The sequence below is a fragment of the Plectropomus leopardus genome, chromosome 8 (assembly GCF_008729295.1).
Source record: "Plectropomus leopardus isolate mb chromosome 8, YSFRI_Pleo_2.0, whole genome shotgun sequence".
Taxonomy (NCBI): Eukaryota; Metazoa; Chordata; class Actinopteri; order Perciformes; family Serranidae; genus Plectropomus; species Plectropomus leopardus.
Window position 1 is genome coordinate 3,435,358 of NC_056470.1, and position 25,804 is coordinate 3,461,161.

A 25,804-nucleotide genomic window follows, 5' to 3' on the forward strand; every position below is an offset into this window, starting at 1 on the left:
AAGCGAACTTTGATTTAAAAGCATAGGTTTTAAACATAAAAAATAACAACATATTTGCTTATTGAATTTCAATGCAGGGGCGGTAGAGTCTGTTAGGATTCAAACTCAAGTGAAATGCCCCCATCAGTAAATAAGAAATGTCCAAAATAAGAGCTACAAATTAGCTTGATCAGAGGAATAAACAAAACTGTGTAAGAACACAAAATAATTATAATATAATAAGTACTAATAAGTACAAAATTCACTTTCTAATTAAATCAGGGATACACCGATTTTGAAATTCTGGGCTGTAGAAAGGTTCAATATGACAATTTGGTCTATAGCCAATAACAATACAAATATTTTAATATTGTTGTTACTTTATTTTTTCGACACTAGAAAGGACACCAACTTACATTACAAGTGAACAACAAAACAAAACAAAATTCTCACCATGACCCTTAGAAGGGTCTCTAGTTATCATTGCGGATAATTGTAATAAATATTTATAATCCAGTGTCTAGATTTCTTTTATTTTTTTTCTTTTCTCTTATTATCTCTTGTCCAGCACCTAGTTTTTTGTCGTCTGGTTGTGCATGGTTTTGTGAACTTTTTGATTAGAAATTTCAAAAGCAGATTTTAAATATACTTTTTTCAGTGTTCGGAAATTCAGATTTAAAAAGGTTAAGTTTCAGCATTATATATTAGATTAAGGTGGCTCAGATAAAAAAAATGATGTTGAAAAATGTTAAAATAGCAACATCCAGGCTACCCAGGACAGGATGGGCAATCCAGTCTGAATGCAATCAAACCAACTTTTGGCCTTTTATGTCAAGGTCTGTCAGTCATGTGATCCAACAACGCAGCTTGAATTTTTACATGTAAATTTGAGTAATCAAATTTAGCAACCTGAATCTATTTTCTCTGTATTTCTGAAATTCTGAAACTGAATTTTGGGATCTAAAGTTGTAGACACTGAAAAAAAAATCTGCTTCTGAAATTGTAAATCAAGAATTTCATATTTTAATTTCAAAGAGTTGAATTCAGAACAAATAAATGTAGATGCATGGTTTCAAATATAAAACAAATAATTTCTATGAATTTAATTGTTTAAATTTCAATATTTAGTATGTTGTAGTTTTTCAAATTTAAATACTAATGCAAAGATATGTACACTGGATATACAAATGATTGTGTTATGGATTATGATAGATATTTAACCTAGATATTATTGATATTATTGAGTTTATACAATGGAAAGAATGACCTAGAGTCTTAGAGTGAGAGAGCTTAGAGTGAGAGAAAATGTTTTGATAGCAAATGGATGAATGGATGATCTACGTCACAGTGGAAAAAAACTTTTGGAATATTAGAAATATAAACTTAAAGACTGCATGTATGTATATGCTCCTCCTTGAAAATGGACATTTGTAACCACGAGTGTTCTGCTTTCGTGCTTTTCTTTGTGGTGCTTCCCTTTGTTTTGTTTTTTTGTCTCTCTGAATGTGGAGAGAAAATCAGAAGTTAATATGAATAAAACTTGTATGTACAAACTCAAATGCAATAAACACTATAATTTGGGTAAACAAATACTGTCTCTTGTTTGCATCCATATTTGAGATGTATTTGAGATGTTTGCCAGGTGGAGGTGGAGTATGACCAGCCCTTATCTATAAAGTAGGAAGCTTCATTATTGTCCAACGCTGCTGTTACAGAAGACACTTGAAGCAACTGTACTTTAAACAATTTAATTAGCTAAAGAAATATTAAAAACACAACATAAACAATACAATATGTCTCCATTTGACATTTTCATGACATTAAATAGAGCAGACAGAGCGGCTGATTTTACCTTTCAAAGCCGCCACCAGATTACTGCCCCTAAACAGAGCCTAGATAGTGCATAGTTCTGTCAGCAGTACGTTATGAGCTGTTTCAAGTACATACACAAATATTTTCCTGTAACTCTGATTCAACTGTTTTGCTTTGTGTCTTTAAAAACAGTGTCGATGAAGCCGAAAATGTGTTATAGCGTCTAATCGGTCTGAGAAGCCTTATGATGTTTGATATTCATAAGATAGTTTGTTTTATATATATTCAAACTATTGTTATGTCTATGTGAATAGAACCACTGAGAAAAAACACCAATATAATCTGACAAGTGTTTTTCCCACAAAGTACAATTTCCAACTTTTGCTCTGCAGTTTGTGTAAAAGAAGACACTGTGGCACACAGAAATAAAGGCTGATACATCAGCCCCACATATCTGACCCAAATACACTGAGAAAAATAGGTTGACACACATTTTTCTACAAACACAACCCTCTACCAACAGTATGATTTCAAAGATATCTTATTGTCAAAATAAGTCTATCCACGGTGGCTTTAAAGGATGTGGTAAGTCCGGCAATATCCTAGATCAATTTGTTTTTGTCACCAATCTACTAAAAAAACTCAAACGCCGTCTAAAAACTATGAAAAACACATCATCGAGCCACATTGTTGCACTGGTTGACATGTTCCTTCATCATGAACACACAGTTTTGTTTATTTTGACTCAGCCCCACATGCGCTGTTCTGCTGCCCATAAAACTCACTGGAGTACCAAATGTAGATTAATCTGTTACTGAAAATAGTCCCAAACACTATAGTAAGCAACTGCTTTTGGGGAAAAAAAAAAGATATAATTGCTTTAGGATAAAAAAAAAAAAAAAAAAAAAAAAAAAGATTTACATCTTTAGTGAAAACCATAGACAGTGTAAAATACTGACCATAGTCACTGTGATGTCACCCATTGGTCTCCTCCTGTTGGCCGTTACAAACAATGCAGGCTTAAGGCCCCCAGTCCACCTTAGTGATTTTTTTCCCAGTTAAAAACGGCAGGCGACTGTCAGGAAACGCCCAGCTGGAAGCATTAGAGAGCGCTTTGGAGGAGCAACGTTTACTCAGCTGAGAAGCTTTGGTTGCTATGATATCTACAGAGGTAAACATTTCGGCACAAGGTAGAGTACCTGCTTTAGCTGAGGAGAGGCTGAAGCAGCAGGGGAGAGGACGGACCTGCAGGTCTGCGTGGGTTCATGACAGAAAACATGGTATAGACTATGTACTTCATATGAACTGATTTCTCCTCCGCTGTTGTTGTTTGTTGTCTGTTGACATTTGTACATGTCAGATGTGACAGTTTGTCTTTGCAGTAGGCTGTCTGTCCCTCCCCCATCCTGAATGGCTGAAGTAATCATAATGAGCGCTGCCTTTTTACCCAAAGTTGAACATTTTTTGACTCTCGGCATGGGAATGTTGTCCCCACTAATCTGTCCTATCGAATAAAAGCCCCAGAAATTATCTTAAAAAAAAAAAATCTGCACAACTGGCAGTGCTTAGCACAGAATTAGTGCTCAGGACCTTGTCACGTCGCTGGCATTTGTAGTGTGGCGTAAACACACAGCGTTTCCATTGAAAATCATTCAACAGATTTTCCTGCCTCAAGGCACCTATGAGGCACTTTTTCATTGGTTTCACTTTTCAGAACAGAAGAAAAGTGAACGGAAAGTCAGACAGGATGGACTTCATGATATGTGATGACAAAAAGAAAATTCTAAAATAATACCTAATAATATGATATGGATCACCAGTACTCCTTTGATGAGCAACATTTTGGTCCTCAGATCTCCAAAACATTGTTAATAAAGTGAATAAAAGTAAGGCTGAGAGCATGCAGGATTCTTTGGTTTCTTCACAGTTCTGTGCACCTGTAAGACCTTCTGGTTTACAAAATGTCTGTCATTGTTCTTGGCTTTTGTTCATGCCAGTGGTGTGTTTAGTTGTGGAAGCAGCAGGAGACCGGCAGCTTCCACCGAAAGTGCTGACTGATCTCTAAATTTTGGCAGGACTGTGTTTATCATTCAGGTTGGAAGGCTGCTCAAACACTTTGGTGCAGTGCAACCACCAACAACTATCAACCATTAACGTCCACAGAATTGACTGCCAGAGCTTTGTTAGAGATATTAACGGTCTCCATGAAGATGATTCCCAATAACTACAGCCTGAAACTGTTCTCCAACATCCAAAGGGAATATGTTCGTATTTCGTGAGAAATACGAACATATTTCTGATATACTACAATCCAAAGGCTTGTTCTTCACTGTGTCTTTGCTGGTCTTCACTCCCAGCAGCAGCTTCAGCAGCAGAGACAGACTGACCCATCAGAGCATCCAACATCTCTCTGTATTGCTTCTTGTGGCGAGCGGGAATAAACAAGCCAAATCCTTCAAAAAACAAACAAGAAAGTTGGTGAATAATGACAAACTGAAAAAAATCTAATCTCAAAGAATTACAAGTTTGTAAAATATGTAGTGATTTGATAGCACACTTACTGACGAGCAGGCTGAAGTCCTCATCTCTCTCTGTGAATAAGCTCACCAGTGTGGTCACCAGCTTCTCATAGCTGCCTGTCTTCTTGTAGCTCTGAACGGCCTGAAAGAATATGGTGGATTTTTCTGCTCCGATGGCTTTTTTCACGTCAGCCATAAAGGTGGCAGGGACATCACTCTTGGGAGCAAAACCTGATCACGAGAAGAGAGTCCTGGAATTAGTTTCATGCATAATAATCATTCATTCAACACAGGAAACACAATTCACCGAGGCATGCCAACAACTAGACTACATTATTCTTAAAAAGAAACACACACAAACTCACTTGTTCATAGCAGTTTGTGTAGGCTTTAGTTTAACAGCTATTGAGCTCTTGTATAAACACTCTTAGCATTAAAATGCAAGCCATCCTCTATGTAGCTTCCATGTTGTTCCCACTTAATGACCTCAAAGCTCATGAACACAAAGAAGTCGGAAGAATGAGCTCCAAACTCGGAAACTACGACTTTCCGACATCACATGAATGCAGCACTGTTGGTACTTTAACCCTCCTGAGGAGAGTTAAGTTATTAATTCTACCTATCATTTGTGCAATAACCCCCACAGCTGCTACAATGTTTTTGTTTACACAGTTTATATACTGGTTATTCTTTTTTGCACTACACTGTTTACACTGTTTATTTACTGATTATTCTGTTTTTGCACTATTTATTCTGCTGTTTACATTCTGTTTATCTGTTTTCTCTCTACTGCACTCATTACTATTTTTGCTCTTGTTTTTTTTTTTTTTTTCTTTTGTTTTGTTATATAGACTATATTTTTAATTCTTTAATTCGATTTTTAACTCTGTTGTGCCTGTGCACTTTACTGTTTGCCCTGTCCTGTCTGATATCTGTCTATGCATGGGATAGTGAGAAACGTAATTTCGATTCCTTTGTATGTCAAGTACATGTGAAGAAATTGACAAATAAATCTGACTTTGACTTTGACTTTGACCAATAACAAGTGCTGAATTATGGGTAATGTAAGCAGTGATCACAGAAGATAAGGACATAGACTGTCTTCACCTGGTGACTCTCTTATGTTTAAACCTTAATTACTGAAGGTAGCGGGGTGTGAAGTCCTACCAGCCGGAGCCTCTGTTAACCCCTGCTGGGTCAGGTGGTGTCCTCCACTGTTGAGCTGCTGTGTGTTCAGGTGAGTGGAGGTAGACGACCAACTGGAGGAGGGAAGACCCCCCACAGGCTGTTTGGCTGTAGCTTAAAAACCCCCAGAACAAAACATTACAGTTACACATTTGTGTGAAAGTTTGTAATCGGATGTTTTCATATCGCTTGATGGTTTTTGTCACAAATTCAAGGTAAATGCAGTAATTAAATTGATAAGCTCATTTTGACTTAAAGTTAGCTAACACTGGCCACCTGTGTTGTGTGTTTTGTGTCATTGTAAACAAATATTACATTAACTGTACACTGAATATCTTTTTGGTTTTGGACTGTTGGTTGGACAAAAGCAACAATCTGATGATGACAGCTTGGTGACAGAGTAAAGTCCATTTTTCACAAACTTCACAGACCAGCACATGAACTGAAAAAATAATAGACTATAAAAAACAATGTAGCTGTGAGCCTGTCAATACTTTTCTAGTGTATTAAGAACAGTGCAGTGTTGGGTTGGGCTGAAGGTTTGATACCGTTCTGCTGCATCAGTGCCTCTCGCTCCTCCTTAGACAGCGAGTGGTGAGGTTTATATCCGCAGCCCTGCCCCGTCAGCTCCCGGCATCTCTCATCAAACCTCTTTTTGTGAGGCGGGGGGATGAACTGGTAGAGGCCTGTGACACAGTGGCAGCATTATCAACTTGTCAAAAAGTTAACATGGAAAGACAAAGACAGCCTGTTTGCACGCTCAGGCAAAAACTAATACACTATACACATTATTTGAAACCGACAGTAAACTATATTAACTTTACACTGTACTACAGAGACTGAGCTTTGAATGTATCAAAATTAAACTGAAAGTAAAATTTGGTCTTATTATCACATTGGCTCTGCCTGCATTGCTCAGTGGCACACATTTTATACAATGACCAGGACAAACTATTAAAACTCTTGGCGCACAGTCTCAAAGCCAGCGATGGAATGGAATCAACACACAGCCTGCTACAGCTGCGTCTCAAAATGTGGAACATGTAGTATTTATTGCCTGTTGTATGAAACTGTATTAGACCATGCACTAGATTTGTTTCCATCTGTGTGGGTGCTTGGTGAATTGTATGAAAGACTCAAAACAAACCGCAGGAGAGTTGGCAGCCTGTTATTTACCACACTGTGGTACGACGTGCTTCCAAATGACAGAGCAAAGGTGCAGGCTGAAGGCTTACCACGCAGCAGACTGTGGGTGTTGGCGTCCTCCATTAAGACAGCTGTCTCAGCCAGCAGGACATCCAGGTTTTTAGTCTTCTTGTAGTTTTGCAGAGCCTGTATGATGCGGTCATAGTTGATCTGGCTCAGTGACTTCTTCATCTCGCCGAGGAAACTCTTCACCCTGTTCGCTGCACCTTCCTCAGAGACATCCTTCGACACTCTTCTTTTCTGCAACAAGAAAAACACTGCTGACATGTATGTATGAAACATTACGGTCACTGTGCACGAGTCAAGAATTTGGTGGTGGCAACCTCAAGAACTGAAACTGATTTAACCCTTTGAACTCTGCAAGAGAAATGGTCTGCCAGTGCCTATATTTGTAGGTAGTTTTGCTTATTGTGAATTGAGTTCTTGTAGTATCTTCAAATGCTTCATATCCCTAAAATCTGTACAAACTGGGCTTAAAGGTTATGCAAGTCAATAAACAATAATAATTGAAGCCTTAACTTTCTGCTGCAAAAAGAATGAATGCTTGAGCTATTGTGGTTTTTATTTTAGGTCTATTTAAACAGAATGGTCTATTTTTAAAGGGTTAATTATTGTCTATCTATTCCCTTTTTGTAGGGTGCTACTCCGAGGTGTATTTAACTTATTTCTAATTATTTATTGTTAAATTGATAATTTCTGAAAGTCTAAGTTCAGTGCAATCACTCTCCTTCACTTATGTGTTTACGAGATTATTTTTACAATATATTTGAATATAATGTTTTTCTGAAGCCTCCTGTAGCTCATTAATTACTGTCACACTGTTTTTAATTTATGTTTGATGCTAACCAGATGGAGACTGACTGGGGATCTCTCTGGTTCTGCTTCTAGTCGTGTAAAATATCTGAAAAGCAGGAAATTTAGCACCATCACAATAAAAATACAACACACACCTGTTCTTGGACCAATCTAATTTTACGTTTTCCTCCCCGCAATTCATCATCCATCCTCTTGTCACATTGCAGAGACAGTGTTGACAAACGGTTTGCCTTCAAAAGAAGAATATTACATTTAACAAACAAGTGTAGTCCTATAGGAGAGAAGTATATTTTGAGTTTACTATTGTTGTTTGATAGCAGCACTCATCAGTAATAGTTAAGCTGACCCACTTCACACATGGGTACCTGACATTCACCACAGTAAATTGGCTTTTGTATACACAGCAGTTATTTTTTAACAAAACCTGTCTTATTGCCATGTATAAAGCAGCACATCAGAAAAACAGACCACAGTGTCTCACAGGAAACAAACTACCTTCTCTTCTCCCTCCGCTGCATCATGGTCCTCTCCACTACAGCGGTCCCCTCGCTCCAGAGCATCCAGCAGGTTGGCCGGTTTCTTCTGACTCCCCTGCGCCTCACACTCATACTCAATACACACCCTGGCCATCCCACTGGCTCCTGTGTGTTCATCTGATCACAAACAGCAGGACACAGATCAATGAAGGATTCAGCTCTCCTCTCTGGACTGATTCCCTTTATCGCTCTACTCACTGAGTCTCCTCCTCTTCAGGCTGGGCATGTGGGCGTCCAGCACCTTGGCCTTCTGGGTGTGGGAGCTTTGGGAGGATGAGCAGGGAGTGAAGTCAGAGGACTGAGAGTCTGGTGCACACAGCGTCCCACAGCTCTCTGCTGCAGACTTCTTCTCCACCACAGGCCTCTAACACACACGCACACACACGCACACACGCACACACACACACACACACACACACACACACACACACACACACACACACACACACAGTCAGTACAAGTGGACAGCTTCAACTGGAAGCACCAACACACAGTCAGATCACATCTATGGAGGCTTTTCAGGTGCACATGTGAAGCATCCTGCCACAGACACGTGTACAGTATTTATCTGGAGTCAGTGTTTACATGTCATTTAGCACATGTTTACAGGGTGTGTCTCTTATCCATCTCTTTGTCCTCTGGCATTGAACTTGGCTATCTCCCATTGTATTATGACTCATCCTTAAAAGGTCCAGTTTGTAGGATTTGGGACAAGTGAGTTTAATTGTATTTCATTTGGAGAATAATGAGGTTTAGTTGTTGGCATGCCTCTGTGAATTGTGTTCTGTGTGTTGAATGAATGATTATTATGCATGAAATGAATTCCAGGACTCTCTTGTCATGATCAGGTTTTGCTCCAGAGAGTAACGTCCCCGCCACCTTTGGATAATATTCAAAATTGATTTCATGAGCTTATAATCACCAGAGAGTAAAAATGGTTGCATTTATGTTTCCTTAGAACGAGCCATTTATATAAACATACAGAGCGGGTTCTCTTCAAGCCCCCAGGGGCAGCGCTTGGCTTTGAAGCGAATTTGACAAACTGGCCAAATAATGGAATTATAACTCCCAGGTCTGCAGCAGGTTTGGAGCCCAAAAAAGACTTTTTCACCTAGAGTTGCACTGTGAAATAGACGTCTGTAAATCAGTGGATAAATTTATTTGAGTGTCACAACTAGTGATGTGCAAAACCGACCAAATTCCTAAACGCATAAACGTTGGGCAAAACCCTGTATAAATGTTGAAACGCTAAGCTGCTGGGGGTGGGGTGGGGGCGTCGCCGCATTCTTGCTGACTTTTATACTTTTATCACACTCAGTATGTTTCCATGCACAGTTAAGTGGAGCTACAGTTATAGTGTGTTTAGGTCATTTAATTGGACTTCTGTTGTTGTCCCATATAGAAGCACTGGGGGAGAACCCATTTATTGATGAAGTCTGTCTAACTCCACCACAGCCGGTAAAGATATGTCTTCTTTCAGCTAGTTGATATAAACCTGTTATTGATACAGTCTCTGATACAGACCCAATCACAATCATAACTGTTTATTTACATTAACTTTGGGGTAGAAAACTGCTGCGTCGTGTCCATATAATCAAACGGCTGTGAGCAAACTCTGCCTTCATTGAACAGTTTGAAGCAACCTAAAATGATCAACATCACTTTAAGTGTAGCCTACATTATATTTAGAATACTTTACAGCTTTTCCTATTGCAGTCTGCTGCATTCAGTCTAAACCCCACATAACTTTTCCTGATGTAACGTGCCTCTCTGACGTAAAAGAGTCGTGCATAAGGATTTGAGGAGCTACTAGCTGCTGTATCTACATGCACTGTTGTCGTTATATGGGGCCAACGAGGCAAGGCAAGACTTACAGAAGCTGAGTGTCCCCGAGCGGGTAACTTCAGCTGGCAGAAAGGCTGACATCTGGTTTAATGCTTTGCTGGCTTGAGTGACGATCAAATAATTTGATCTTGTGGCACTTTCAGACTTTCTAAATGTTATCAACTGAATGGATTACATCCTGATAGTGAAATGAGTTGTTTCACAAGGGTTTTGATGCTCAGAAAAATATATCCACTGATTTACAGATGTCTCTTTCCTGATGTAAATTAATGGGAAAAAGTCTTTCTGGCTCCATGACATTGTGTGACGGACCCTACGGTGTCATTCCACTTTTGGCTACTTTGTTAAATTTGCTTCAAAGCCTGGCACTATTCCTGGGGGTAAACTGTGTGAGTGTTAGAACCTACCAGTTTCTGTGCAACCCTGAAGAACTGAGAGACGTCTCGGATTATGTTCCCAAAGCTGCTGTACAGACGCACATAAGGCCGGACCCATGATGGAAACTGAGCCCGGGCATCAGAACTTTTAAACCTGTGGGGAGCAGTCACGTTATTCCAAGGGACCATCACAATGCCTTTATCTTGCATCCATCTTTCTCTCAATTGTGTCCTTCCTCCTGACTTAGCTCTGCCATAAAAACAGTCATAAAAACATCAAACTGGATCAAAAACTGAAACTGTTCCCTTAATTAAAACGGTGGGTGAAAGTGCATCAGGAACTGATTTTGCTGAGAAATGACATAAATTAGACACTAGGTTCCTGTACATGCAGGTACTCCGACAACTCATTTGCTTTGAAGATGTTTGACTTGACTTTAGTTGGCTGCAGAGACATCCAAGAGTTGTCATGTTTCTGCAAGGTTCAATTCAAGTCTACCTCTTCTTAATCACCTGTATGTGCCACATAACATGTTTGTTCTTACAAATGGTTCTTGCATGAGGCCTAAAGTGAGTACAAGCTGTGATATGATTGGTTACTGATGACTGACATCATCATGTCTGACCTCTGATCACACAGCAAGATGGCTCCAAAGTCCTCCTTGTGACGAATGACTCTACCGATGGCCTGGTTCACAGCTCTGAACGCCTGCTGTCTGTACCACTCCTGCCCAGACAGGTACTGTACGTACACATGTATGTACACACACACACACACACACACACACACACACACACACACACACACACGAAAACAAAGAATCAAATAATAACCACCATCATAACAAAGAATCATGCACTAAACCAGAGGGAGAGATTAGATCACTGGTCAATACATTGAACAATTTTAATAATAAAATAAAAATCAACATTTATAATAACAATATAGTATTATGGCATGTTAAACGATATGTTTGATTTTGTCCCAATTCTTGCAAGAAAAACAAGAGAAACAACCCATTTATAAAAGATGCTGATTAACTTCAGCTTCACTCATCAAATGTTATATAACTTCAGGAAGTTGCTTTGCCACTTTTCGACATTTGATATTTTTCTAGTGAGTGTGCCGAACCCACCACATCACTAACGCTAATAATGAGCTGATGGATTTATAACATCTTTAGTGCCCGCAGATCAATGGCACATATTTGTGTGGGCTAAATCCTTCATAATAAAATTACTTACATCTCAAATGTTTTTGCAGTTACTCCAATATTAGAAAAAAACATTCTAAATATTCTTTGTACTATAATACTATTCCTCCTTATATTCTCTACATTACTTAATATCTGGCAGGCCAGATGGAAAGCTTTGGCGGGCCGGATAGGGCCCACAGGCCGCAGGTTGATGACCCCTGCAACATGCAGCCCTTTCAGTGAAACTCAGCGAGCAGCTTCCCCTCACCTTCAGCCCTGGAGCTTTCTTCCGACTCATCTCATCCAAGAACTGCATCTTCAGGATGACTCGCGGGTCCATCCTCGGAGGGAAGGGAAGACCGGTGATGATGACACCCCGACCAAAGGTGTCGGCAAAATCCAGACCCTCGCTCGCCTGCCACAGGGAGACATTTAGAGATGCTTTGAGAGGTAAGCACTCGTATACACTTACATGTGATCGAGAGTAAATTCACCTACAAATGTTGACTACTAACATTTTGAATGTGTGTTTCAAGCGTGTGTTTCTGCACAGCTGCAGATTAAAAGCGGCACCAGTCAACAGGTTAACATAAAACGAGATCTAGTGAGATATTTTACTTGTACCCTGGGCACTTCAGAGGTTTTGGGCCCCTGGGCACTTGTCCCGTTGCCCTTGTGGTTAATCTGGCCCAGGCTTAAAGCCTTTTCATGGCTTTCCTGTCGGTCCATTTCTATGGACCAACAGTAACCTTACCTTCCCTCGACAAACAGCAAAGAAGGTTCCCCCTTTGGATGCTGGATCTCTGACTTTATTGTAATATCCGTCAATAACCTGAGAACAGCCAAAGAGACAAGATGTTGTTGAAACTGTTGCATCCAGCACACACCAAAAGCAGCTCAATAAATATTTCTGATTGTTTCTAAAAGGTTTCTAAAAAGACACTGTCCAGCTGGAGCATTTAGATCTGTAATAGATCCACACCCACCTCTGTAAAAGTGCCCTTTCGTTTAGGTTCAACAAACATGGGCTTTACGTTCTCAATGCGATCTGCATGTCCATTAGCCTGGTGAGTTAAAACACACACACACACACACACACACACACACACACACACACACACACACACACACACACACACACACACACACAAACCTAATTTTACATGGTGACATTCAATTCAGAAATCCTTTTAATAAAAATAAATGCATCAACATTTTATTTTGCTGCTGAGCTTCCACTCACTCTCCAGAAGTCCAGGGTTTTCTCCATTAAAGGGAAGGAGGGAAAAAACACTAAGAGTCCGTGAGGAACCACACGGGTCAGGTTGGCTGAGGGGAGAACACAGCAGGCAACATGTTCGCATGATGATCCACACAAACGTCATAAAGAATCTCAGATTACAGACATAGTGATGACTGATGGAAGAAAGTGAATAAGTGTCCTGTTCAAACAGGACATGTTCTGGTGAAATCATGAGTACCGTTAAGTTACCTACAAACAGTGATGGAACTGAGAAAAACATGACTTCAGAACATGTTAGAATAAAGAGATGTGTATTTTGTTTGATCTTACCAACAGTGTTGCCTAAAGATGCCATGTTTTCAGGGAGAAACCTGTCACAGAAAGAAGACAAGATGGTAAGGCCTGGAACACACTGCAGGCGTGAGCAGGGTGTGACGGCAACCTCGCCAAACTGCGTCGTCTTGCACTCTCACTGTGTTCCATGAGTACTGTATTTTCATACTGATACGCAATTCCACCCATTTATGAAGTTATGCAGCTTCTGCATTGTCAACACGGTCCTGAAATATTTCACAATAGAATGCCTTGTGTCAACAACTGATGGTAAACTTTGTCAGAGGGATTTTATTCTGAAACAGAAACAGGCAAAGTTGAGTAAAACAGATGCAGTACATATGTATTTCCTCATCTCTATGAAAGATAGACATTGAAATTGTAATAAAAGCTTGTATAGATAATCAAAACAGCATTGTCACCGTATTTCTGCTGACAACTGAGCAGAAGAAATCGGCGAGACACTGTTTCTCTGGATTTGCTGCAGCTGAGATGTGGCTGACCAGTGCTGCTGACACAGGCAGTATGTTCAAGGCTTAAGCCATTTTTAGAATTAACTATTTTACTATTAAAAGAAGGTGCTCCAAAGGCAGAATCACAGCTGAGTTGTGTCAGATGTAGACATCAGACATATCTGGTATGTAAAGAGATGGATACTTCTATGAGGACAGCAATCTGAGCTTAGAATGCTCAGCAAAACAAATCAAAAGAAAAGTAGAGAAAAAATCGGCTTCATATACCAAACTGTACGAACCTTCGATCATACGCTGAACTTAACGGCACTCCGTCTGGGCCTTGTTCAATGATGGCAACAAAGATCTGGTCCCGCTCAATCACATGGCTGTTCTCCAGACTGACTGGAAATTTTCTGCACAGACAAAATACAAAACACATTGGGGTTAATAAGTCTATCAGGTAATGTAGAGGATATTTTGCAGAACAGGATGTGAGGTGCTTTTGTTTAAAAGGAAAATGTCTCTGGCAGTCAGCTGGACTCAGTCACATACATGACTCTTGTTGGAAAAAAGGCAGCCTGACAGTAGCAGCAGGAATTCATAGTGTTTGGGGCAAACTAACCCTCAGCCCTGCAAAGTCAGCGGTGAAGAAATGCTAAATGTGCACCTCTGCAGGTATAAAGAGCTCTGAGGATCGACTCACATCCTCATCTCAGAGGTGAAGGAGGTCAGGGGAGAGAGGGTACCACTGGTCAGAATGATGCAGCGAACACCTTGATTCACCAGATCCTGCATGCTGAAGCCAGGAGAGAAGCACCAGTAACTCAGGATGTTGCCTACAAACAAACACAGGGGGCTCATTAAAGCAGGTGTACACAGAGGAGGGGCAGATCAGTGAGACAAACTCATATAACAGCAAACACAACATGTCACAACAACATGGTCATTCATTCAGATATAAACCGACAAAAAGAGCCATTAAAACCATTGACAGGTGAAGTGAATAACTGACAGAGATAAGACTGACATCATCATCTTTGGGCCACGGAATGAAAAACAGATTGTCAGCTCTCACCTGGAATCCCTCTCTCTCATAACTCAGAGTCAAGCAAGAGACCTTTGGGTTATCCTGGACTCAGACTTAAATTTCCGGTCACATCAAATCAGTAACTTCATTTGCCTACTATCATTTAAAAAACATTGCCTGAGTCAGATGGATAATGTCAAAGCAAGACCTTGAAAGGCTCACCCATGGCTTTATTTCCAGTAGATTAGTTTACAGCAACGGTCTGTTTGTAGGCCTTTCAAAACAAGATGTTGGGCAGCTTCAGCTTATTCGGAAAGCTGCTGACAAAAACTAGAAAATATGACCACATCACTCTCGTTCTAAAATCGCTCCCTGCTTGTCTATAAACCACTCTGTGGCTCAGTGCCAAAATATATCTCTGACATGCTTGTGACATATGAACCTTCAAGGACCCTCAGAACATCAGGGGCCGGCCTACTGAGCGTCCCCAGAACAAAACATGGTGAAGCAGCGTTTTGTTATCATGCAGCACAAACTTGGAATAACCTGCCAGATGATTTTAGAAAGCTCTGACCACTGTTAAGTCAAAGCTAAAAATGTTCCTGTTTTTACACTGCCTACTCCACCCGCTAATGACAACAAACTTATTTTAAACTCGATTTAAAATAATTAAAAAAAAATGTTTTTATCTTTGCACCCGCTGTCTCTACTATTGCTATTTTTTTTAATGATTTTAAAAAACAATTCAGTTGTTATTATTTGTTACCTTTTAAATCTGATATTTTTACTATTTATTGTGAGTCCTTATCCTTTATTGTGTTTTATATTCCATTGCTCTGTTATGCACTTTGAATAGTCCTGTTGAATGAAATGTGTTATATGAATGGTCGTGGTATTCATGTGGATGCCTCTTGACACATTCCACCCACCCAAACACTGACCAAGCACCCCACCTCATTGCAACAGCACTCCCTGATGGCAGTGCCCCCCTCCAGCAGGACAATGCTCCATGCCACTGGGGCTACAACAGTATGAGACTGTCATGGTACAATAACCGTCTTTGAAAACATTGCAATGTCATGGTGTCACGGGAGGCAATTACAGAATTATTATTATCAGTTACAATGACCATTAAAGCACTGAAAACAGCAAGGGTTTGTTGGTTAAACGTTTTATTACTATATTTGAAACCATTTTTGAATTTTAAGTGGGTGTGTGTTAACTTCTGAAAAAAGTAAAATAGAGGTGAAACTCTGTTCAGTCGCATTTTCTTTCAATACCATAGATAAGCAATTGTACACCATATGATAACCATCAATTTACATACCACTGTTTACCTTGAAACCGGTGTACCGCTGCAGATCCTTTGAGAACTGTAGGTTGGGGTACCAGGACTTCTTACAAATGCTCAATCAGATTGCTATCTGAGGAATTTGGATTCCAGGTGGACACCTTGAGCTCTTTGCAATGTTACTCGGGTCATTCCTGAGCAGTTTTTGTGGTGTGGCATGGTGCTTTGTCCTGCTGGGTAGGACACTGCCATCAGGGAGTGTCAGTGACATGAGGGGAGGTACTTGGTCTGTAACAGTGTTTGGGTGGGTGACACTGTTCATGTGGTATCCACATGAGAGCCAGGACCCGAGGTTTCCCAGCAGAACACTGCATTGTAATAAATTGATCAATATTTATCTGTCAGTGCGTTTCATGTTAATGCTGTTAATACTGTGCATAGTGTTTGGTGTTTAGTCTTGGGGTAGATTTTTTAGTCATTTGAATAAGCTGCTCTGAACTGACACTCCACACAACAACACAAATAACAGTATTGATACACAGTATCTGCCTTTTCTACCTCACTAGGCAGGTTTCCATTACAGATCTGCGCAAAACTATAACAACAACTGAAAACAATATTCTTGACATGGCTGTGGATAATTACCTTGTTTCTTGGATGAAGATGAAGCCCACACATCAGTGCTCTGACTTTTCTTCTGATGGCTGGTGTCTCGATGGATATGAACCTAAGCCAAACAGACAGAAATGAGATCTGACATCACTCTTTACATAACTAACATCATTTCCATATGGCCACTGTCATTTACTGTACAGGCACCTTAAAATAAGCTGTGTTGGACTGCATCTGCTGCTGTCTGTCCTTTGCTGATGGTTCACCACAGAACACCAGCTACAACAGAAGGAAAGAAGAGTTATTGTTGCTGCAGTGAACTGACCACTTCCCACATCCAAATACTGGTAAAAAAAAATACAGCATAAAATCCCTAGTTTACTTTAGCCGCACATATTGTCTATATGCTGAAATGTCCCTGTGGTGTGGTTTATGATGACTAAACAAAAGAGACTTTAGAGATTTGCATTTCTAAACACAGAACTGGAATGAGAAGTACTGGAGAATAGAAAAAATGTCCCTTCTTGCAGGAGCTGAGCTGGAAATTTCAAGATTAAACAAAAATACACAATCTTGCCAAAATGTATGCCATATGCATGAACACAAAATGATCAAAAAATGAAGAATGAAAGTGTTTAACATGCATTTACAGTCTGTAAGAGTTAATGTGTACTATATACCTGGATGATATTGGCCAGCTTCTGCAGTCCACTTGTGTTCAGGAATACTCCTTCCTCTGATGACAGAAGAGTCACACAACTGATTTGTTAATTGTACAAGTTACTACACATATAACTTTATATTGTAGCAGGGTCTGTATGATACAGCCAGCAGACTGTGGTTTCTACTGCACTCCTATGTATATGTAGGTATTAAGTCTGCAAAATACACATCACATGGAAAGCAGAAAATGGAACGTAAATCAAAATATGTTGTCCAAACAAAACCTCAAAGACATTATGCCAAACTCACGTCCTGTCAGGTATCCAGTGATCTGCTCCAGAGCTTCACAGACTGCCATCTTGCTGTCGTAGGTCAGGTGGGCTCTCTCTAACAGCTCATAGATGAAGCTGAGACAGACACAAAACACTTCATTTCAAAATCCATATCAAACAACTCTTTCTAAGAAGTGAGATAACAGACAACAGAAAAATCTAAGTACAATACATCTGATGTTTATAGTCAGGAAATGTAAGATAGAGCCTTTCTTTTTACATCCTAATCTTTCATGACATTCTGTATATTGTTCAGTACAAAGAATTTTCAGAGGCAGGTGGCACCGTGAGGACAGAGAATCTAACCAACTAACATGAAAATTTTGTTGTGAAAGAAGTTTTAGAGCCTGTTTCAGAGCCTAGGGGTATTAACATGTGTCCTGGGTAAACTGATTGTAATTCTGTCTGTTCCCACCTGACATTAGAATGTCACATACATCTCGAGTAAACAACTGGCACTGGATCTCACTTCCCTGATCTGTATGCAAATAAACACATACATTATTTCATTCACCATCATAGGAGACCATTACTGCAGGAGTGTGAGCTCGTAACAGGGACAGTTGCTGTGAGTCTGCCTGCACTCACACAGTGACAGGGCTAACTGTTAGCATGACATGGCTGATGTTACCAGGTGGTTAATAACAAGTCGAGCCATTCAGGTGTCGATGCAAGTCATCAGGACCATTGAACAGCTGCTGCTGTGTAGCTTATGCTAACTGCACAGACACTAAACTTCCTGTTTCTTGACATGTAGTCCGAACCACCTCCAAAGGTGCTTTGAATGAAATACGTACAATGACGTACAAAAACATTCGCCTAACCTACTCACCTGCTACAGTTAATAGCAGGAAACAAACCAACAGTTCTTCAGTTCATATATTAACAGTACTTGCAAGTCACATGGGTGCTCTGTGGTCAAAAAATGAGACTAAATAGTCTAAAGACCTAAAGATTAAAAAATACACGCTTTGCATGTTTACATGTAATCGCTCATGAGAAAGGGGTCCTGATGAGTGGAGGATTGTGTGTGTGTGTGTGTGTGTGCGCGTGTGTGGCACCTAATGTTTATGATTCTTTCTTTTCTTGTGTGTGTCTGTGAGAGGGAGAGAGCCAAAGCAAAGAGCAAGGGAGCCCACTCCCACACACTGGGTGCATTTACACCTGCACTTAGAGCTGGACACCTGTGATCTTAAGAAGCATGTTAACAGCAGGTGTAAACAGGGTCTGAGACAGAACGACTGATTCACTGACACACTCTGCTTTAGTGGGGCAAAGACGTTTCAACCTGCTTATCATCTACCACACTCTGACGTACATTCCAGGTTTAGTGATGCCCTGTTCACTTGGAACCTCATAAGAATCAATGGCAGCTTCCAGATCCAGAAGAATCTCTGTCAAAGCAGACAAAGACAAAGTGTAAACATCCTGCAAAGCAGTGACTGATGGCTAAATGTAGCTCACGAGATCATCAGAGTGAGTGGTCGGATATATCTTCTTTACAGCCTTAAGAATACTTACGTTTGATTTTAGCAACGGTGGCCAAATTTAAACCTGAAACAAAAAATATCACTTGCTGAAACTGAAGTACACATGCTGAAAAGACATATTTGTAGATTAACATCCAAAAATGTTTTCAATGTCTGAATTAATCAGATGCCATAATGCCTTCCCCCTGTGTTTGAGACAAATGAGCATTCTGACCAGAGTTGAGGGACTCTACATTGGAGTCTTCAGTGATGGAGTCTCCATGGCCAGCTGCTTTAGCCTGCTCCACCAGCAGCCTGTCCACCGCAGTGATGGCTGAGGCCACATCATAGGGAGTCAGGTCAAAAGACGTTGATTCTTCACATGTCTTCTCCTGCAGACAACACAGACATCACCTGTTGGGATATTCTGTCCTCTATGAGAAGGTTTCTGCCACACACTAGACCACAGTCATGTCTGTCCTCATCATCTTGCGTATCTAGTCCCATACGGGCTCAGGAGTCTGCAGCCTTCCATTAAATCAAACACTACATCAATGGTACTCAAATCCTGGCACCTGGCGGCCCCCCTACTATATTCTAATTCACATTAAAAATAAAATGATTCACACTGGGAATTGTTTTTGTATATTTAGTATACATAAGGTGCCGGAGTGCATAGAACACCATCAAAATAAAGCTTGTTGATCAAAAAAAGTGCCAGTGGAGAGCCTCTGCACTCCCCAGCAGAGGTCCTAGCTAAGCACCTAATGTCTCAAAATTCTTGAAACATCCTAAATTCTGAGAAACACTCTAAAATTCTTGAAATGACCTAAAATCTAAGAAATGTCCTAAAATCCTAGAAAAGTGCTAAAATCCTCAACATCCCAAAATCCTACAAATGTCCTAAAATCCTAGAAATGTCTTAAAAGCTGAGAAATGTCCTAAAATCTAAGATGTCCTGAAATTTGAGGCAATGTCCTAAAATTCTAGAAAGATCCCTACACCTTAGAAGTGTCCTAAAATCAAAGAAACAGGGGGCTGTTGCGACTGGCCCTTAATCTCCTGTCAATTTACATAAGTGGCCCCCAGGCAAAGCAAACTGCGGATCCCAGCGATACATCATCTGATTTTTATGGCTTTTACCTCCACTGCAGTGGTGGTCATTAAACAAGCAAATGTGCAGACTTTTAAGGTGTGCTTCAAACAAAGTGCCTGTGATGCTGGCCTCACACAAAACCATTTATCAACTGATTTTATTGTCGCAGACAAATTCCAGTGATGGAATAACATCATGAGAGTTTTACTTCAGCTGGTGTGTTCCAGTGATGTCAATAATTTGGTGTAAGGTGATCATAAAACTCAGTCCAAGCTCTCTGAAGTCAGTCTTTTTCTTGTCTTTACTTCCGATGAACTCAAATGTGTTTCATATTACAATATGTTTTTAGCCTTGGCTCATGCAAATAGTGAAGTTCAATGACGCGAACACAACCAATAGCTGTGCTCTGTCCAGAACCCAAAAAGAACCAGCAGACCAGCAAACATGGAGGGGACTGTGGGGAGACACAACAATGAGAACAAGTCTCCGTTCTCATGTGGACTGTAGAAAAGAAGAAAAAACTAATGTAGCGAGTATCTAATCCACCAACCAGCACTTACTTTACTGAGAAATCTTAAGCTGCTTTTACGCTGCCTGTTTAAGGCAGGAACATCACGCTGTTCTGTCACCCTCTACATTTTGTATATAACATCCGATTGCAGGAGAGGGGGACAGAGTGGTCTCCCCTCTCGGCCGGGAACATTGGTACTAACAGCCCTGAAACGAGGCCTCTGTCAGCAGGCTTCACTCCCCTCCTTCCAGTACAGACATTCAGAACAGCTGTGGACAGCACGGTCTTACCACATTGTGAGCTTCATCAAAGATGACCACGGCTTTGTTGAGCTCGATATTGTGTGCTCTGCGGCTCTGTGGAACAAATTAAAGAACAAAATACCAGCAATCATTTGGATTTGTAATGAGAGGGACAATTATCATTATCATAGCTGTTATTGTTATTACATCTCTATAGAAGCTTGATGGCATATTGATACTCACAGGACTGATGGGAAACTAATGTAACTATAATGTCAACCTTTCCTCTCCAAACAGAAGTAAACATTAAGGAGCATGAAGTAACTCAGGAACCACAAGGAGTAGGTAAGAAAATAAAGGTTTTCTTGTCATTCAGGATGATTACATGACAGTGGTCACTTTGCCAGTAGTGAAACAAGCTAATCCTCCATTAGGTGGATTTCATTATAGATTTGCTCAAAACTTTAGCGATATTTTTGAAATGTCAATAAAACACAATTGCGAGATGACTGTGTTTCCACTGAGTGATGTTCTGTGACTTCTCCTTTGGCGATACGACCCAGTAACCATGATGATGATGATCAAAAAATTATTTCTATTGCAGCCACCACACTAGCCGTCATTATTTCCAATCCAAGGCCACATAGGCGTGCTATGGAGCCATAATGGAAAAGCAAGCCCCTTATAGGTGGGAGCGGCCACATATCAGGGATTTCTGGGAAGTGATAGTCCATGATGTCACAGAGGAATTGTGGATTAAAAACTTCCAGATGATCTGCTCAACTTTTTAAGAGTTATGTGATGCAATAACTCCTCTTATAGCTCCTGCTGCATCATGAGGGAGCCAGTTCCTACTGACAAGCACATAGCCATAGCATCATGTGACCTAGAAAAGACACAAAAGTCTTTCCATTGCAGTTTTGTGAAGTATTTTTCTCCAAATTGCCTAAAATACCATCTCATGCAAGTGTAAAAACTTTTTTTGTGATTTCTTTTTCCCGAAATTGACATTTTCCATTAGGTGTAGTTTATATTCGCAATTTCAATTTGCCCAATTTAAGGGTTAATGGAAACCCACGTACTGAGCGTCCAGCTGCACCCCATTTAAACTTAACTCTTTGTATGTATGAAAAACGAATCATCAAATATTTGTACTGAAAAGCCAAATCTGGCGCATCTGTGGCTCAGTATATGGAGCGGGCGCCCCATGTACAGAGGCTGAGTCCTCGTCGCAACAGTCGCGGGTTCGACTCTGGCCTCTGCCCTTTGCTGCATGTCGTCCCCCCTCTCTCCCCCTTTCACACGTACACTCTGTCCTATCAAATAAAGCCCAAAAAATATCTAAAAAAAGAAACGAAAGGCCAAATCTGATTCTACTGGCATTATTCTGAGTCGATTACAACAATAGACATTACCACATCCAACCCCTAAGGCAATATCTAGTTTCATATCATGATATCAATAAAATACAGATGTATCACAGCTATATTTTCCAGTAGTGAAGCAGAAAATCAGCTCTGTCTGTGCTTTGAGAGTGATCTGAAATCTGGGAGTAAGCTCACCTTTGGATCCAGCAGGTAGTTGTACGGCATAAAAATGACATCTGCTTGCTGCTTCAAGGATCGGGAGAGGTAGTAAGGACAGGCCCTGCACAAAAATGTTCATTACACTACTGCCTTTAATGACGCAGCACAAAGGACATAATAACCAAATGTTGCTTCTGGAGCTGCAACAGCAGTCACTATAAAAGTTCAATATTATCTCCCTGGAAACAAACATAAAATCTATATATAATGAATACTATTACTGACAGTAAAAGACTGAGTGAAAACAAACAGAGAAAAGAACAGAGAAACCAGTCACTATGGTTCATCCTGTCCTCCTTTCTCTTGCTGCTGAAAGAATTAAGTAAATAGTGCGACAGGTAAGAGGAATAAGATGTATGCTTGATTTTAGGCTAAACTGTCCCTTTAAAGTTTGAGATACTTTCAGTATTTTCTGATATTTTATGGTCCAAACAGCAAATTGAGAAAATAACTGGCAAGCTAATCACTAATGAAAACAATCATTAGTAGCAGCCCTATACTCTCACACAGCTATTCAGCAGCACCATGCATCAGCTGTTTGACTGGACGTGTAATGAAGCAGGAGATGGTTAGTGAGACAGGCAGGTAGGTAAACAGGAAAACAGAAATCACACCTCTGTTTGTTACCAAATTTCACCAAGTCTTCCACGTCGAGGATAGAGTTCACCAAGTCTCTGTCAGTGCTCTTCTCTGAGGAAGAAATTAAGAAAATGACAGGTTAACTCCATCACTGCTGGAAAAACAGAACCCCCAGCTGTGTGTGTCCTTTCATTAAAAGTATTTCACATATTTCACAGTCCGTCTCTGCAGCAGAAAGATGCAAATACTTTAGAAATTGCTGCGACATGACCACAGAAAACAGAAAAAGAACAGTGGCATTGGCTTTTCTCAAAAGGTAGAAATCCTACGAGTACCAGAATGCACTGCGCCATACGAAGCCAAACAAAATAGCTCTCACTGGTAGGTGAAGCAATGTGACCTTGCCCATTCAACACAATGGCAGCTGGACAGTTTATGTATTTCAGTTAAACAGTAAGGTAAAACATGTTTCTGAGAACATCTGAGGCGAGAAATATGCAGCTCAGTCACAGTATCTTGGTTTATATTTGATCAGCGCTGCTCAGTTTGACTGTCAGATTTTAGTTTTTCTGAGTTTTTATTTAGGAATAAAGTGTTTTAACATTACCCTCAGTGTTGTTGAAGTAGACACATGACCTGGTGGAGACTTTTGCTCTGCACATATGGACCTGAAAAACATGATTGCATAAATTCCGCAGCAGGAAATAAACTGAACTCTGTACATATAGGTTCATATCCACTTTTATCTTCAATGTCAGAACGAAAACTTTGTGTCGTCTTTAAAGAGATGCAGCAACATGTATTCACCCAGTATCAACTGCTGCATCAGCTCATCATTACAAACCCAGCAGTTACTCTTTAAGGTGCTTCCATCAGATTTTTATTGGAGAGCATAATATCGTCGAAGCTCACCCGTGGGGTTTAGAATCTCAGCAACACTTGGACACACTGGCGATGAACTGCACAAAATCTGGATGATCTGAGGGGCGTGTCTGCATCTTACCGACAGTTCAGCTGACACAGCACCAAAATATGCCTCTGGAAATGTGCATGAATGTGCATGAAAAAAAAAATCAGTGTTGCAGTTGGATACCTTGACATGGTTGCTCTCCTGACGCATCACCTCTGGGTTGATACACAGCTGCTCTCTGGATCCCAGCACACACACTTTTGGCCTGAAACCAGAGAAATATATAGATATCTATGGGTTTACCAGAAATGGTCTTTAACTCCTCTGTGTCTTAATCACCACACACACCAACATTCATGCAGAATATTCTAACATAACATCATGTGCTGTTTTGGAAATTACAGCATACCTGTATGAGGTGTTCTTTAACTCACTGATAACCTGCGCCAGCTGAGAGTGGGTCCTGGATGCGTAGATGATCTTGGGAATATCAGTGTAATGGGCTGTGAAACAATAACAATGCGCAGTTATTACATGATATGTCACAGAGTCACCTGAAGCAAAATACCACAGTGATGATGAGTCAAGTCAGCTGCTGCTTCTCTCCAAAGAGTTGAGTTGTACCCAAAGCTTTTTTCATTCAAAGTTTCTATTGAGGTTTTCAAATTTTCATATTTTCTGACTTTATCACCCTTAAAAAAAACAAAACATCATCATCATCAACAACAACAACAACAACAACAACAACAACAACAACAACAACAACAACAACAACAACAACAACAACAATAATAATAATAAAAATCAGAAGAATTCCTTAATTTGAATAAAGTGAATGACTGGACTAAAAGAGAAACGCCTGGGTCACACTGCATGTCTGCGACTTCACCAAACTGCTGTGGTGACACTGGCAGCTTTGTTGTTTTGGCGCTGCTGCAGAGCCACCTTTCAATATAACCGCTGTATTTCCACAATTAAAAGCCCATACTCCTCTTATTTATGAAGTCGTGCTAGCTACTGCATTGTCAACAACACAGCCCCTCAAATGTTTATGAATAAAATGCCTTGTGTTCAGAACTGAAGGGATTCTGTTGACAAAAACGTTGTCAGAGGGCTTTTATTTTGAAAGTGTTGAGTAAGACAGATAATTTTTTTTTTATTTCTTTCTGTCCCTGACTGATATAGACATTCAAAAAGGTGGTATAATGTTGAAATAATTATCAAAAGACAATTTTCACTGACATTTTTCCTGAAAACAATACGTAACATGTGGGGAATAAAAATCACTGAGACTCCTGCCAGGGCCACAAATTTGTGACCCACCATACTCTCTCTTCAACTGGCTAAACTTCTTTGTTGATCAGATTGGTTAGTTTTAGGCAAGAAGAGTAGGAATAATTAAGGTTAGAATGTTAGGGTAAGCCAATCAAAGGCAGCGTAAAGTCTCCCCATTTTTTGCCGCATGACAAGCACAGTTTTCTGCAAAAATAGTGTTTTGATGCTCATACTGACTTGACACTAAAATCAGGCCTGAAGCTGAATGAAATCACACAGTCTTTGTCCGAGCCCGACCCATGGCAGCTGTTTAGGGCCTGATTAAAAAACGGAATTTGGACAGTAAAAGTAGGCCTGTATTATATTCCACTTTACATATGATAAGAACATACTTGGTGTGTCGGTGTCTGGAGCAGCATTCCCCCACGATGACAGGGATGTGTTTGTGAACATCTCCTCCCCGCCGAGCCTCTCTGATATCTTCTGGGCAGAGATGGTGTCCTTAAGGTGTTCTCTCCAGGCCAGGGTGGCACACAGCAGGCACAGGGTTTTACCTGTCCCTGTGGGACTCTCCAGAACCCCATTCACCCCCTGGAACAAACAGACAAACATGTAAACTGGTTACATCTCTGGAGAGAGCCGCTGTCAAGCTGTGATGATTTCTTGCTTGTAAGGGGTCAACTTCAGATAAAACAAGGGATACAATGTT

General features: G+C 40.4%; 1 protein-coding gene across 2 annotated transcripts; it reads right to left on the reverse strand.

Annotated features, from left to right (window-relative positions):
* Positions 1 to 1,782: 1,782 nt before the first annotated feature.
* rtel1 (regulator of telomere elongation helicase 1) lies at positions 1,783 to 25,644 on the reverse strand. 2 transcript variants are annotated; one of them, XM_042492221.1, is made up of 30 exons: positions 25,488 to 25,644; positions 24,230 to 24,323; positions 24,004 to 24,085; positions 23,518 to 23,578; positions 22,946 to 23,021; positions 22,308 to 22,392; positions 20,794 to 20,859; positions 19,132 to 19,288; positions 18,949 to 18,981; positions 18,746 to 18,821; positions 17,405 to 17,502; positions 17,113 to 17,168; positions 16,640 to 16,711; positions 16,466 to 16,547; positions 14,206 to 14,338; positions 13,802 to 13,915; positions 13,045 to 13,085; positions 12,715 to 12,800; positions 12,458 to 12,535; positions 12,226 to 12,303; positions 11,740 to 11,886; positions 10,902 to 11,017; positions 10,306 to 10,429; positions 8,252 to 8,417; positions 8,013 to 8,170; positions 7,652 to 7,747; positions 6,731 to 6,941; positions 6,044 to 6,181; positions 4,353 to 4,541; positions 1,783 to 4,244 (listed from the first exon to the last, which is right to left on the reverse strand). In XM_042492221.1, the coding sequence occupies exons 1-30, from the start codon at positions 25,546 to 25,548 to the stop codon at positions 4,096 to 4,098; spliced, it is 3,123 nt and encodes a 1,040-aa protein (XP_042348155.1). In that variant the 5' UTR covers positions 25,549 to 25,644; the 3' UTR covers positions 1,783 to 4,095. The 2 variants fall into 2 exon arrangements, with proteins under 2 accessions (XP_042348155.1, XP_042348156.1); XM_042492222.1 differs by lacking the exons at positions 1,783 to 4,244; positions 4,353 to 4,541 and adding an exon at positions 5,123 to 5,609.
* Between the last annotated feature and the right edge of the window lie 160 nt (positions 25,645 to 25,804).